The following is a 15,875-nucleotide window of genomic DNA, read 5'->3' as shown; positions in this document are numbered from 1 at the left end:
GGTTGTGAGAGTGATAAGAACTGAAAAAGATCGATTGCAGTTTAATCAAGATTCCCTAATGGATTATTCAGTAGGTCAAAGGTTACTCTCCTGTGACTGCAGGAACCTGGACTTAACACAAAGGCAGAATAGTAGAACAGTACTGGACTGGTATCATTTTGTGAGGTGTATTTCAAACCGGGACATTTCTTATGTGTTGAAAATCAGTAAATATCAGATCATTAAAGTGGTTCAGTGTTAATGAAGGCATGCTTTGTCAGAGATCTCGTACTTCCCTTTGCTTTATAAAACAAAATGCTCACACCAGTTTACTTGTTGACCTCAAACTGGGAATTAGTGCTCTTAATTTGTGATTTTTTTTTTAAACCCCAAACTGCACTGCCATTGAAGAATAAAATGTTCTGCCACAAGTATGAAAGTCCAAATCTGTTCTAGCAGCCACTATAGTTCAATGAAATCTGTGAGTTTAAAGGCCCTGCAAACCCTGGATAAACACACAGGGTTTACCTCTGGTTATGGCTGATCTGACTTTAGACCTCTTCTCAGGGCAGAAACACAATAAGTAGTTATAAGTACCTTGTGAACCACCAACACTTCCCAACTGTCGGTGGTAGGAAGATCTGGGGGAGATGCTAGGTGTGAAAATAAATGGGATGCAGTGACTGCACCTAGCTCACTGCATTCTGTGTTTCTAACGTCAAGAATGTGTGGGCGTGTACGGACTGCGATTGCTTTATATGTGACTGGCTCTTCCGTTTTGTTTTGTTGCACCTGCTAGGGTGGGAAAAATTCCACCTCTAACTGTTATTGGTACTTGGTGTCCCATCAGCTCACATCATTCCCAGCATAACTCTGCCCAATTTTAACCATGAGCAGAGGTCTAGTCAGCCAAAATATCTGAAAACACCTGTAAACGCCTTTATGAATCATCCTCAACAACAAATTTAAAATATATTTTGACAGTGCTTCTCATGATATCTTGATCTAGACCAGCAAACCAACATTTCAGCACTCCTGTACAGTCTTACTGTAGCAGAGGTAAAACAAGAAAGCCAGCAGCTGGTTGCACCAGCTGTGTGCAAGTTCAAACCTAGTTATAATATAAATTATAGTAAGTGATTCACACACTACTAAAATAAAAGCAGTTGCACCACTGAGATAAGTTACAACAAAACTCTTAAGTAACAACTTAATAATTATACATGTCCTAGGGTAGGTGTAAATTATACACACTAATGGTAAAACTGCAGTTTTTCTTTCCCACAGCATGATTTTTCATTAATTGCATGTGATTTTGTACCACAGTAATCCAGTAGAGACCTACTTTATTGATATATTTCAATAGCGATCTAGCTTACTATGATGTGCTTTGCCAACATTTCTGGACTACTACTAAGTTTTCTTTGACATTACTTGTACTTCTACTTGAGCACAAGGTATATCTAAAATAACTCTTCCCACAATTCAGTGCTATACCCTCAACTTCCCACTCTGTGTACTGGGACCTTAAGAGTTGCAACTGACATTGTATGTGACAATGATGAACAAACTGTTTTCCAAAGTTACTGCAGTGTACGTTCTGAGTGAACATCTTCCATGATGATTCAATGCCTTGTCAGAGGATGATTATGGGAACACTAATTTGTATAGGCCACTGCTGTAGGCTTACAGGGGCCATAGTGACCTCTAGCTGTGAGTTTTCAGATTGCAACTACTACCTTCCCATTTCAATAACTATTTGCATATCTTTCATTGGAGAGGCTGAGCAATGTCAACATTGCTACATTTACTGGATCATAATGAGCTAGCTTGCATGTATTCAGGCAGGATTCTAAAAACATATTGTTTTGCATTCATCATAAATGTTCATGTCACACCCCAGTCACACCTCCCGAGTTGATCACTATCCAGGCATTCACCAGAGTAATCCACCCCTGTAACTTAGAAATGGGGATAACAAAATCCATAATGGCGACGTACAACAGTGTGTCTGATATTATTTTGACCACGGCCTATCCGTGGCCCCGTGTACAATCTGCAGTTGACAGGAGGAAATAGAGAGAGACATGTTTTCATGTCCGCAAAGGACTCAAACAACCTGTACCTCAGAAAATGGAAACTTCCAGGCACTTAAATCCAGTGGGCACGAGGTAACTTCGACAGTGTCTGTCAAATTTGACTTATTGGGAAGAGGGTATGCTCAGGTCAGAATTGAGCTGTATTTTGGTTTTGTGTGTATGAATTCCCCACAGAGTGATGGTTATGTGAGCTATGGACTCCTTATTGTGTTGTTGAATTATCTTTTGGGTTTTGACATTTTTAATTTAATAAACTGATTTATATTGAAAATCTGGTTGCATTGTCACTGATTGTTGCTGTGTTTATTTGGTTGTTCGGATTTCATAAAAGTGGGTGTATAGAGCACCGACTCATGTATCTATGGGGGATTGATACATACATAAGCAAACAATTACACTGTTGAATAAGGCTTCAGCTGGCACCCCTAAAAAACATACAGGCAATCCGCGATGGCAAATAAAATGAGGGCCTGCATGACGGGCCAGTATAAGATACAAAATTACTTTCTTGAACTTTGAATCATGCAAAGCTACCGTACAGGAGTCACAGAACTACACTAAAGGGCTGGAAATGCAGCATAATAGATCCCCTTTAAACACTGAAACACAACTCTCTCTACTAGACATGGACTTATGTGATGGGGAGGGTCTTGCTGCTCCACCATTGATGTCCCCAGTGGAGAAGAAAGGATTAACTGAAACCCTGGAAGAATTGCAACATTCCAATCCAGAAACTGAACGTCATTGTAAGGAACTTGGAAGCTGAAAGGAAACATATTCAGAAGTCAAACTCTGATGGAAATCAAACAAGCAATCAAGGAGCAAGGATACTGTGACTTAAAGGAGTTGCTGGGGCAACAATAGATTAACTAAGAGGTCAGCTCACAAACTATCATTGAGATGTCATTGACAAACATGAGGTTATGTCCCCCATGGTTACTATAATCAGCCAGCTGCATGTAGCCTCCAACTACACAGTATTGTTGAGGAGGTTAAAATGAAAAGCAACAAACCCTCCCCGCACCTCCTCCAACTGTATCCACTACTGCAGTTCAGACTGCCCACTTAGCCGACTCATCTGAGTTGACACCTGTGTTGAAGGTACGCCTGCGCCTTCAATCCACCAAGCAACTTGCTGTTCTCTGGCGTCTGTGATTGGTGTGGCTGTGACTCGACCGACCCTGCCAACCAGGACTCTCCAATCAACACCTGCTGGACTACAAATAGGTTGTGTGTCCACAATTCAGGGTGACTGAGGCAGTGATCAGTTCGCCTTGCTGTTAGTTGTGTACCTCTTTTAGGTAGGGAATATCTAGAGTGTTTGTATTTCTTGTCTCTGTCTGTTGCCTGTCCAAGTGGCTTCAGTCAGTTTGACCCCTTTGTAAATCACATAGTGTGATAGTGCACCAAGTGTTGGCCGCTCTTTTGTTTGAGCATTGCTTGTTTGTTCACCTTGCATTATTGTAAAGCATATAGGTGCTGACCTCCTTTTGTTAGTGTTCTTTGAGCAGAGTAACTGTCTTTGGACAAGACCCTCTTTTGTTTCTCCTTTTTGTTGTCAGCACCTATATAGCCTCTTTTTGTTGTTTTCTTGAGTCAACTCCTTTTAATTAAACCTTTGACTTTAACCAGAATTCAGTTGTCCTTTTTTCCACCTTCATTTCAATCCCAAATCACTTGTTACAGCCTTACCTTAGCGAGCTGGCTTGTAACAACATCAACCCAGCTCTGTGTTACTGGATTCTGGACTTTCATAGAAATAGAATTCTGTCATGGTTTACATTTACATCTCACCACAACACAGTCAAAATATTCAAGTATGCGGACGACACCCCTGTTATTGCACTCAATAACAATGACAAGACTCAGTACTGCCAAGAGTTAAATCACACTGAACATTGGTGCAGTAACAACAACCCATCCATCCATCGTCAACCGCTTATCCTGCGTACAGTGTCGCGGGGAGTAACAACAACCTCATACTCAATACCTCAAAAACAATGGAATCAGCTGTAGACTTCAGGAGGATCTCTGAGTAACCCATAACCCTGGCAGACTTCAATTTCTTCAGCACCTACATGAGTTTCTCTAAAAATGAATATCAACACCAACGATATCATCAAAAAGCCCTAACAAAGATTGTATTTCTTCAGACAAGTGAAGAAGTATCATGTCAAAACATCTGTTGGTCCACTTCTACAAAGCCATCATTAGAGAGCATTCTCACATCATCTCTCACAGTCTGGTATGGAAGCTCAGACAGTCATACCAAGAACGGATTGGAGCGGAGTGCCACTAAAGCCTCCAACAAAATTGGTTGTGACCTTCCCCTAAGTCAACTCGTTGTACATAAAGCGCACATTCAACTGGGTAGCTAAAATATAACCAAGGACCTCTACCACCCAGCCCACCAGCTCTTCCAGCTGCTCCCCTCTGGAAGATGCTACAGGTCTATATCAGCTACTAGATTCAAAAACAGTTTCTTTACTACAATAGGTACACTTGTTAGTTGACCCTGTGATTGTGAATACTAGCATTACTGAACAGGTTTCCTCCTATAAATATTTTTGTATTATGGTGGAAAACAGATTGAGGTTGATTATTTATGTGCCCAAAGACTTCATTTCCTTTGGAGGCTTCGATTGTGTAGTGTCCATATTGAGATTATGTTAACCTTTTACAAGGTTGTGATGGAAAGCATTATAAAATACGTTATGGCTGCCTGGTTCTGCTGCCTGACTGTACAGTCTAAACTGTAAAAAAGTTCTAGACTCATGAACAAAACAAAAACTGCTATGAAAGTGATGGGCATGAAGGACCTACTGCAGTCACTTTAGTCAATGTTTAAGTGTGCTGACGTTAGATGCATTTAAATATTACCTTTATTCATTTTATCCTATTTCTATCCTTTTATTCATTTATGAACCATTGTTCTTTTTTCTTTTGTATTTATTGCTGCATGTGCCAGTATGTCAATGCCTACTGTTTGGTGCTGACACGTATGTTTGTACTGTGTGTATGTCATATCTAGACCGTGAAGCAACAATGTGCACTATGTACCTGAGAAAATTATCTTATCTTACAACCAAAAGATCCCATACTGACCTGAATGCACTTTATAGGTACATCAATCATTTACTTTCTGCCTGTGATGTTACCTGATATGCTGAGGAACTGAACTGTACACATCATATCATATATATTCACTGTATACATACTCTCACATCAAAGCCGGGAGCCACTGCTGTAAAGAGGTGCACTGGATTTATAATTGTATGCAAAACAGCATTAACACGAAACTTGGGCCAGTAATTTCCCATGTCCAACTGAGGCTGTGTGCAAAGTTTGGTGCCAATCAGCTTGCTACAAAGAACAACCAACTTTTCGGTGGATAATTATTGGACCTACGCTATACACGTCAGAGGTCACACGCCTTTGGAGCTACAATGGGTTAAGTGTCTTGCTCAGGAACACAACGGTGGATGGGTCACAGTGGGAATCGAACCCAGGTCTTTCACACCAAAGGAATGTGTCTAATCCATTGCCCCATCACCACCCCTGGTCAGTAAACCCTGAAAGGGGCATGTCTCGGCACATAATAGACCAAACTGAAAGTTTCATTCAAGTCGACCACTAGGTGGCACTACAAATTAGACTATAAATTGTGAATAAATTGTTTTTTGTCTGCTGCATTGGCTCAAATTCCAGTAAGCTGAAATGAGCTAGAAACATGAAACCTGGGTCACTAACTGGAAATGATGTGCATGTGCTTCCAAATAAATATGAGCCCCATCTGCCAGATTGTGGCCCTGTAATTAAGGGTTAGGGTTAGCATACCCTGAAGGTTCCATTCAAATCGACAACTAACACGACGCTACAAATGTGAAAAATGGCTATACTACAAATCAGAAATTGTTTGTCAAATCGTTTCAAAACGGAAAAGGTTTGAACCTGCAAATTGCCAATTATAAATTATTCTTTAGCTTAGGAGAACATTGATTTGTGGAATTTCAGCAGATTTTTCTCTGCTTCCCACTGATACAAATGAAAACTACATTATGAACATGTATTTTCAATTCAAGCAATAATAAACTACAGATATTTAACAGTATATTGATTCGGAAATCATCTCAGCCCTAATGCTGGATACCAACACTTTAAACAAAAAAGTATAACTGTAACATTAATGTAATAACTTACCATCCAGTTTCTCATCATCATTGAACTGTATTGACAGTGACATGGAAACATTTTTTTGAACAAACTGATCATGCTCTGTAAAATATTTATTACTTCTTCAGCATTTCACTACACAGTAAAAAAGTGCAACAATCTGAACAGCTCAAAACAGTATCATATGCAAATATGTTAATTTAAACACTAAATTATATAAAACATTAAATAAAGCATCAGGTACAAAAATAATATATACTTTTTTTCCCATAAAGTGTTGCTTTCATCAGTCTCCCAAAATTCCTCATCATGACAATTATTTCAAGTTACAAAGTACACTATAAAATGCAACGAATAAAATCAGTTGGTAGTGTTTATCTGCAGGCATCAGTGACCACTCACCAGACCAAGGAATTAAAAATTAATTACAGCTTCAGCAATATGACAAGTGTGCACAGTAGGAGTTTTCAAACAGTGTTTTCCGAAAGTCTGAATGTTTTATGCAGCATGAAACAATAAAGAAAGAATCAAATATGTATCATATTCAGAGGTTGTTTCACAGAAACTAAAGGGAGGATAAATTCCAGTGTTTAACAGTGGAATGTTGGACTAGACCTCCTCTCCTGCTCTCCTTAAAGGCCACAATCCAGTTCAGTAGTACCACATATTCTCACAGCAGTGTGTGTGTGTGTGTGTGTGTGTGTGTGTGTGATGGAACACACGCTCTATACAGTTTGAAGGGGCATGCGTTCTTTTCCACTTTTCAGAGCTTTTTTCTTGCGCCTGTAGCAGACCACTGTGACAGTTATGATGAGGCTGACCAGAAGCAGGACGAGGAAGATGGCAGCAGCAATCACACCGCCTGAATACACTGTGGAGACAAAACAAGACATTACATTTAATAAATGTCATTTTGTTATATGTATAACAGCATGTAGAATAGTTAAAGTAGCCCAAACAGACACAAAACAAAATACACAATAAATCAGAAGTCTGATCTCCATTATCTCTAAATAAATCCTATTTTAATTTTAAAGAGTCGTTACTTGCTTGTGTATTGTGTTATAATAACAGCTGGTTGTGACGGCCAGTGTACCGATTCACCCTTCACTGTCCGGCTATTAATGTGCAATAGTGTTTCATTATTGACTTTTATAAGTGAGCAAGCCTCTTTTTGAGACTGTTTTTCACATTTGCTTATTGGCCCCTGATTCCAGGGTGGTACACCGTATTTATGAATCTTTCATAATATTGTTTATAATATTCATAATTGTGATGGTTAATATTTTCAAAATATAAGGGATACTTTGCTGATAACCAAACCTACCCCTAAAATATCCCAGCTACTGCACTCCCAGGGTTACTTATGGATCCTAGAGTCTCCAAAAGTAGAATGGGAGCCAGAGCGCTCAGCTATCAAGCTCCTCTCCTGTAGAACCAGGTTCCAGTTTGGGTTCAGGAGGCAGACACCATCTCCACATTTAAGAGTAGGCTTAAAATTTTACTCTTTGATAAATCTTATAGTCAGGGCTGGCTTAGCCTGTTGAAAGGGAGTCACTGTTACAAGTGCTCATGGTGGGAATTGTTGGGTCTTTGTAAACAATATTATTAAGAGTTCAGTCTCTACCTGCTCTCTATGAAAAGTGCAATGAGACCAACTATTATGAATTGGCATTTTATATATATATATAAATAAAGTTCAATATAATTCTTCAACTGAATCAGGCACTTATAGGAACATGCCACCTACAAGTATATACTTGGTTATTTCTTCCACAAGGGGGTGCTGTTGGATCTCGAAACATAATCTCAGTAATTCAGAAATTACATTAGGTGTTGCATATGAACTGATTATTAGAGGATTAGCACCAAAGTTATCCTTTTATTTCCAGTATTCCAGTAACCTATCAGGCTTGTTTTTTAGGGGGTTTTACCCTTTCCTGCCCAGCAGCCTGGTATGCAGTATGAGGATTAAACCTCACCCCACCTTTTAAATAAGGGGGGGGGGGGGGCAGGAAACAAACAGCTAAACCTGTCAGGCTTGTTACATTACATTTTCTCATTTAGCTGACACTTTCATCCAAAGTGACTTACAATTGCTATGTATGTCTTGCTCAGGGACACATTAGTGTCTCACAGTGTCTTCAAACCCGGGTCTCTTATGTGTTTCTGGATTAGCCGGGCATCGCTTCTGCAAAATTGAAGTTAAAAGGACGTAATGATCTATGAGGAGGGGTTTCTTTCCTGCCTGTGTGCATCTGTCACGCTGTTTCCACACAGCTGACAAATATGTGGAAAATTTATGGAATTGAAACTGCTGGAGAACAGTGGTGAGAGAGACAGAGAAATCAAAAGGATTGGCAAGCAGGGGATGACTGGCTTTCAGTACATTATCAGTGTGTTTTCTTGGCTGTACCAAGGCTTGTGTGACCCTGGACGTCTTCACACCCTGTCTGCCCTGTCAGAGACAGGGAAGATGAGACTGACCACTGTGTTGCCTCACGTCTTCTGTTTAAAGTTTCTCTTAAAAACACTATAAAATCTACAGCCAACAGACATCTGAACACCAGTATGAACCTATGCGCTGCGCCTTCATGAAGCGAAATGACTAGATCTGGACATGTGCTCTAAAGAACATCATGAAGATCCACACAAAACAAAGCAGCAAACTATTTTAATTATTCAGGGTAGGCACATTGAGGTTGGCTGCTGTTTTCAGCTCCACCCTGCCTCACACACACTACTACTGAGTTCATATTTGCTTATTAATAAACAGGAATAAGACCGTGTGACCTAATAAATATGAAAAATCCAACACTTAGCTTTTAGCTTAGCAATTAGCTTGCTTTTAATCTTTTCATATAACTTAATTTTAATTCAATTTAGATGCACAAAATAACAGCAAACTGCAGTGTTATGAAATTTAAATGTTTGCATTTTTTTTTAATCTTCTGCTCAGCTTAGAAACCGTGTTTGGTAATTATTAAAGCTGGTGCAGAAATGGCCAAAATGTGTGAAAACATTTTTCAAAGGAGCAGTTAAGACACCCATTTCTGAAAAATACCACTTTTTCTAATGCGTAAAGTGAATTGTTGGTGTACAGAAAGCAATAGAAACACAAGGATTTAGCTGCCTGCTTGGTTTCGTGCAAATATCTCACACATAAATTCTGACATGGTGTACTTCAGTCTGCAAACAAATTTACAGAAAATTAACAGCACCAAAACTATGGCATGTCAGCACTTGATTACTGCTGTGAGTGTGTGTCTTGGTGGACAGTACTTTGATCATTACACAGGATTTAACTTGCATGTGTTATGTCTGGACAGTTTGTGCACTGAGGGAAGATGTAACAGAATCACTGGCTGCCCACATTTTCTCTGTAAGAATCAGGACACCTCACCTTTAAAGAAGGACTGGTTGTTGTTGTTGGAGCACTGGGTGTGGCTCAGCTCTCCCAGCTGCTTGTCGATCCTGCGGCTGGGGATGTAGGCCTGGACGTTGAAGCAGTAGCTCTCCCCTTGGTCCAGATCTGTCAGCTCTATCACATTGGTCTTAGAGTTGTACACTTTCTGCACACAACACAGGAGGAAAACATGTAGTTTCTAATGTCTTATTCTTTCGTGTTTGAGGCTGATATTGCAATGTCTGCTGTTACTCACCTTACCGGTGCTCTGATTTTTTCGATAGGTGACTTTGTACTGCAGCTGGTCAGAGAAGATATCGCTGAGCTTCAGCTGGTGGCCATCTTTAAAAAGGGCAGTGAGTGGGTCAGCCACATACAGGGTGGTCTTCTTTTTGTCTTCACTTACCTCCAGCTTGAAGTCAAGTCTGCCTATATCAGCTGTGGAGAACACAAGGTACTGTTCAGAGACCAGTCTGAAGATGTTTGGGAGCAAAAAGCTAAATGAGCCTCTCTACACCTTGTATTTATAGAAATTCAACTTTGGGTTTTATTTTCACAGTTTTGTCCATCATTTCTATTATTGCACTGTATTGCACATTGTGTAGGAAATATGATGATGGTAAACAATACAAATAGTCCACTGAGAACGGATGCCGTCTCATACACAGCCCGCCAATGGCATCTGACTTCTAAACAAGCTGAGGGAGGACATCCTGTCTTCACTTACTTCTGAGTGTAAACAAACCATGCCAGGACATAAAGGATGACATCATCGGAAGTTACATTACTATTGGAGACGGAGGAGAACTGCCAGGCCTGTGGGCCCTATATGATTACACTGGTCCTCAATCATTTGTCAGTTATTCAGCGCTGTATTCATAACATTCATGGCTGCATTTATCCATTTATTTGTTTGCCTATTAGTTATTAGTTGTGTGTATAATAACTGTTTCATGTATAAAGCAGGATTTATATTTGAAGTACAGAGTTAACAGTGTTAGATTTTGGTTTTTGACAATTTGTGATACAGAGCAGTGAAGCCTCTGATGTGAAAAACCGCTGATTACTGAGTCTTTGTTTCAACTTGTGTCATGTTGTCTTCACTCTCTGTCATCTATACTGGCATCAGAAGATTATAGGACAAAACTCAACCAGCCCAAGCTGTCCAATGACAGTTCTTGGAGTCTCCATGTGGGGTCTTTGTAGGTACACCATAACCTCTTATACAGTAGGTCAAAGTTATTTACAGTTTGGTAAATAATTTTGCAGTTCACCTTTGTTTTCTCTTGAATCATCTGACTGCTCATGTTTCTTGACCTTTTAGACTTATTTTCATTGATGTCACCTTGTTCCAGAGCTCAGCAAATTAACTTGGTGAGTTATTAATAATTGAGATGATGGCAAAAAGTCTCAGAATAAGACTTAACGTGAAAGAAACTGGAATAATCCTTTCAAAAATGTTAAACCTGAGGACAAACACTTCTTTCACTGGCTAACACTTACACAAACCCTTCAGCTCTTTTCCAGTGCTGACCTGCCTGAACGTGCATCTGGACAATATGTATATTCTGACATGCTGTAATTTCCAAGACATGTTGATTAAAAATTGCAGATAGCGGCAGAATAACCTACTGTCTTTGTAGGGGCAGAATCGTGGTGATTTGGTGTAGGGGAACTCAATTAGATCCGAGGAGGCCCCCAGTGGGGGTTCAGACAGGACGTCAGCTGTATAGTAAGCATTCAGCTCAGTCAGAGAGCTAGACAGATCACACACTGTCACTGAGGACCGGATACAGTGAGGGTTCCTCTGTTTATCTCCACCAACCCTGCAACAGTTTAATAAGTCACATTATTTAGTACACAGACATGACTGATGGATGCAAACATTTTGAGAAATCATGAGGCCATTAAAATTAGCGCAGTATGAATGTATGAATGAGCAGGGAATGAAATGCCATTTCTTGAAAAGGTGAGGGTTTGAATGCAGGCACTCACACGGAGAACTCCACTGTGTAGGAGTAATCAGCTGAAGGTTTGGGCTCCCATGTCAAAATTGTTTTAAAGTTGGTGGATTTCCAGGTGACATTCTGTGCTTGGGGATAGGAGCCTGCAAAATAAAAGAGGTGATGTAAAAATACTGTTCTAATTCCTTTCAAATCCTGAAAAGACGTATTAAATGTTAAATAATGAAAATCATTTAGTTAGAACAACACATCGATGGAGAACCATTGTGGCAGAAAACAACGCACCAAATGTATTGTACATTTGCAGATACATTGATGTACGTGTATCAGGCATTCCAAAAGCTGTAGGGAGACTTAGTCACACAGGTCTGTTGTTGCCTAACTCTGCCACAAGAGGAGACGGCCTGCTTGTTTTTACCCTTGAATTTATAAACACCAAGTTACACATTTTATGTAATAAAACCTTAAGAGTGGTCCTTTACAAAACTATTATACAGGACCACACTAACTTAGTAGAAGGAAAAAATGTTCTGATCTTCATGAAGTGCTGAGTGAAATGCGTTACATTTAGCAATGTTAATAAAAGATCCATGGCCATATATTTTTATGGACTGACTGTTTGGTCACAACCACAACACTTGTGCTTAATTTTTTCTGAAGTGTGTCGCCCAAGGAACACAAGGGAGAAAAGCTGTTTTGCAGTCTGTGGTTTTCCCTGAATGGAGGATTTAAAGGTCAAATCTGCCTGAATCACTGTGTTTATTTTTTCAACAACAGACTTACAGTATTAGATGATGTAAATCATTGCTTCCTGTAGGCAGAATGGCCAAACAAAGCACACTCAGGGCTAATTCAGGTACTGAATCACATCACATTTTAGAATTTGAACATTAAAAAGTAAATTAAAAATCAGAATTTTTTTAACAGCTTTAGTGGCCCAGATAGAACCACAGTGAGCGGATTTTTACTTCAGCAACTTCACTCACTGAATTTTGTAGCTAGAGTTCTTAAACTTTTATTCAAAGTACCCAGATTTGTACAGATTTGTACAAATAGCACCAATTCAATCCTCTAGAAGAATATCACAGACTCGTGAGTTGATGTCAAATGCATTGTATTCCCTTGTTATAGGGTAGGTTGTGACACATGCTGGGGTACGTTGTAACAATAAGACATAGGAAGCAAAAATAGATGACACACTATTGATATGCTTAAAAAACTGGTAGTTATATAAAAGAACCATGTTTCTCTCTCACTGTAACAGACAATGTCTGATGACACTTGCACATGTACAGTACATGTATTTAAATTTAGCTAAAGAAAAAACTTACTTAAAAGTATACTTAATAAATACTACTAAAATGCACTTAATTAAAGAACATCTTTGTACATCATTAGGTCTAACAAAAAAGAGGTGTGTGTCTGTGTGTGTCAATGTGTGTGTATTCTTAATCACAGTCAGTGCTTGAAGTGGGCCAGTACCGGCACTTCTATATTTTACTCTTTGGCGTATTGGGACTTTTTCTTGCGCACCGGAATTTCGCACAAGCTGTCCGTACGCTTCTCTGCCCTCTCCACTGACAGAGACAGGAGTATGTAAAATGTTGAGTGCCGATACATACGCCAACATGTGAACAATATGTAAATGGAAGGTACTGGTCACAGTGCTGGCAAATGAATGCTGGTAACCCTGGAGTGCAGGCTTGGTGAGCCCAGACTGCAAAGGGCACTCTGTAAAAAGACAAAAAAGTCCCTAGTTTTATGTATTGTGGATGGTTGTAACACTTTCTAAAGAAGTGTTACACACCCACCCCACTCCCGTCAGCCAATATTTAGCTAGCTGTATCAGCATGGTGGTTTGAAATAAGTAAATAAGTCAAGCAATTGTATCTGCAATAGTATAGAGACTAAACAAAATCTAGTCTTGGTCAAAAAATGTACTTTTGACCTCAAAATCAGTCTTTTCTCTACATATTCTGAATGTACCTGTTTCCAGCCTTGATAACTAGGCTACCTTATCTGATCAGGGAGGAAGTAGGTAAATACTGAAATGACCACCTAACTCCTATCTTATCTCTACTTGGTGGAATTGGTGTTGTTACAACCATACCCAGTCTCACCTAGCAGAAGTGGTGTCTAAGACAGTAATTTGCAATACTGTTTCAGGTAGGCCTAATAAGATAATTGCCTGGACATTTCAAGGTTGGGTATGCAATTCTGGAGAAAGCTAATCCAATACACTTTTTGCAAAGATTCAGCGAATATCTCCTCAAGGTCAGCTATAAGTTCTGTGTGTGCACTGAAAAAAAGATCTGGTGTTTATTCTGTCAGTGGGAAACAAACACATAGGCTCGAGACACAGGAGCAGAGGTACGGTAAACCTGCCACATGCTAAAGGCAATGGAGAGATGGCCAAAAGGGGAGAGAGGTCAGAATAACAGAGATCGAAAAAGAATTTGTACGACCGGGCAAGGGCGAGGAGCCACGTTACGGTCGGTGAAGCTTTCCGACGGAGGAGGGCCACCCGAGAGTTGAAAAGTTTATACTTAGTGTTGTATGTTTAACAGAAGCAGTCGGTCAGTATCCTGTTCATTTGTCTGTTAGCAGAAGGCTGTAAGTGTTTTGGAAAAGAAAAAAAAACATTAAATCTAAATAGGCAGAGTGACTTGAAGCCCTGTGCCCACCTACAGAATGACCTTTGTGGGCCTGTTCGTGTGAATACAACTTTAGATTTGCTATAAATCCATGTGTGTTCTCATTCACATTGCTACAACAACAATTACTTAATAAGAATAACGCCTACCATAATCGACTTTTATAATATTTACTTCTATTTTATTCCACATGCACAGTAGGCTTCTGTTTATATTTCACGGGCTATACATTTCTTATGTTTACATCTTATAATGTGTACTAATCAACATATCTTTACTCATAAGCTCCTCTTATCATGACATACTCTGTATTACTTACTAATTCCTTCCTAAAGTTGGATGGACATTAAAATAATCATGATAAAAATAATAATAGGAGCTGCTTTACTCACCTGAGGCAGAGTGAGCAGAGAGAAAGAAGACAAAAAGTAGAGCTTGTGGTAGCCTCAGGGTCAGCATGTCGGGAAATGTCTCTCTAGAAGTCCAGATAAAGTGCACGTGCCTGATCCAGCAGATCAGCTCGCTCCCTCTTCGTGTCCTGGATAGAAGTAATAATGTTACCGGATCACCGCAATGAATCCTTTCTGCTAAGTCTGACTACGAACAACTTATAACGATGCAACCGCGTGAGGCTTGGCCAAATATGGAGCGTCCGGCTGTGACGTCACCAGACAGGGCCGGCTATTACAGTTCGCTATTATACATGCAACCACAGCGCTTGGCTGTCCTGCTGAGGTCACTCAGCCTCACAACTATTTCCACGATACGTGACGTTTAACTGCAAAGTTCCAAGGCTTGTAAATTGATCTGGGGTTTACTACAAGACTCTGTCTCCTAACAGGGACTTGGATCTCTTTGGATGATCTTTAATTCTCCCTTCACACATTCAAACAGCCCTACTGATGGGCATGGTAATAGCAAAAAAACACAAACAACTTATTCTCAAAGACTCCACCAATTCTAACAGGCTTCAAAGACTGGTTCCATGAACTTGTTTAATTTATTCACTTGGAGAAATTGCCATCTAATAATGTACAGTTTTTTTACAATCACTCTGGCACTAAATTCAGAACCTTGATGTCCTTTAAAACTCTAGATAGAAAACTAACAACTGATGATCGAAATGCTGACATAACATCAAATTATTACCATTTCACAACACTGTTCACACTTTATATTTGAGATTACTGTTCAGTTCATTACAAAATGATAAGTAACTGTTGCATTACTCTTAATGCATAGTTTTATGGGAACTGATTAACAATATTTAATATCTACAATATCTATCTATCATGGCAGTATTTACAAATGAATGCATGACGGCACATTGGAGAGAAATGCTCTATGACCCCCAGAAGCCTGGTTGGATCTGACAGCTGACAGCATCATCATGGATCTGACAGACAATGCAGCCTAGTACATGAGTCAGGACAGGCTCATCAGACAGCTCCAGTGGGTAAACTGGAGGTCTTTATATAGCCTGGATTCACTTTAGAAATATGCTGAATCTCTCAACACAGAGAGGTGACATTGAATATGCACTGTGGTCTGAAGTGTTTATACGATGGTTTCACTGGATGAACCGCAGTTACTGTTTTAC

The 15,875-nt window shown here is 39.7% G+C and overlaps 1 protein-coding gene across 1 annotated transcript; it reads right to left on the bottom strand.

Annotated features, from left to right (window-relative positions):
* Positions 1 to 6,346: 6,346 nt before the first annotated feature.
* f3a (coagulation factor IIIa) lies at positions 6,347 to 14,871 on the bottom strand. Its single transcript, XM_038723690.1, has 6 exons — positions 14,668 to 14,871; positions 11,653 to 11,764; positions 11,290 to 11,483; positions 9,914 to 10,095; positions 9,655 to 9,823; positions 6,347 to 7,122 (listed from the first exon to the last, which is right to left on the bottom strand). The coding sequence occupies exons 1-6, from the start codon at positions 14,732 to 14,734 to the stop codon at positions 6,977 to 6,979; spliced, it is 870 nt and encodes a 289-aa protein (XP_038579618.1). The 5' UTR covers positions 14,735 to 14,871; the 3' UTR covers positions 6,347 to 6,976.
* Between the last annotated feature and the right edge of the window lie 1,004 nt (positions 14,872 to 15,875).

The sequence above is a fragment of the Micropterus salmoides genome, unplaced genomic scaffold (genome assembly GCF_014851395.1).
Source record: "Micropterus salmoides isolate LMB-PRFRI ecotype aquatic unplaced genomic scaffold, ASM1485139v1 Ms_hic_scaffold_1, whole genome shotgun sequence".
Lineage (NCBI taxonomy): Eukaryota > Metazoa > Chordata > Actinopteri > Centrarchiformes > Centrarchidae > Micropterus > Micropterus salmoides.
The sequence above is the reverse complement of the archived record's forward strand: the minus strand, read 5'-3'. Positions and strand labels throughout refer to the sequence as shown.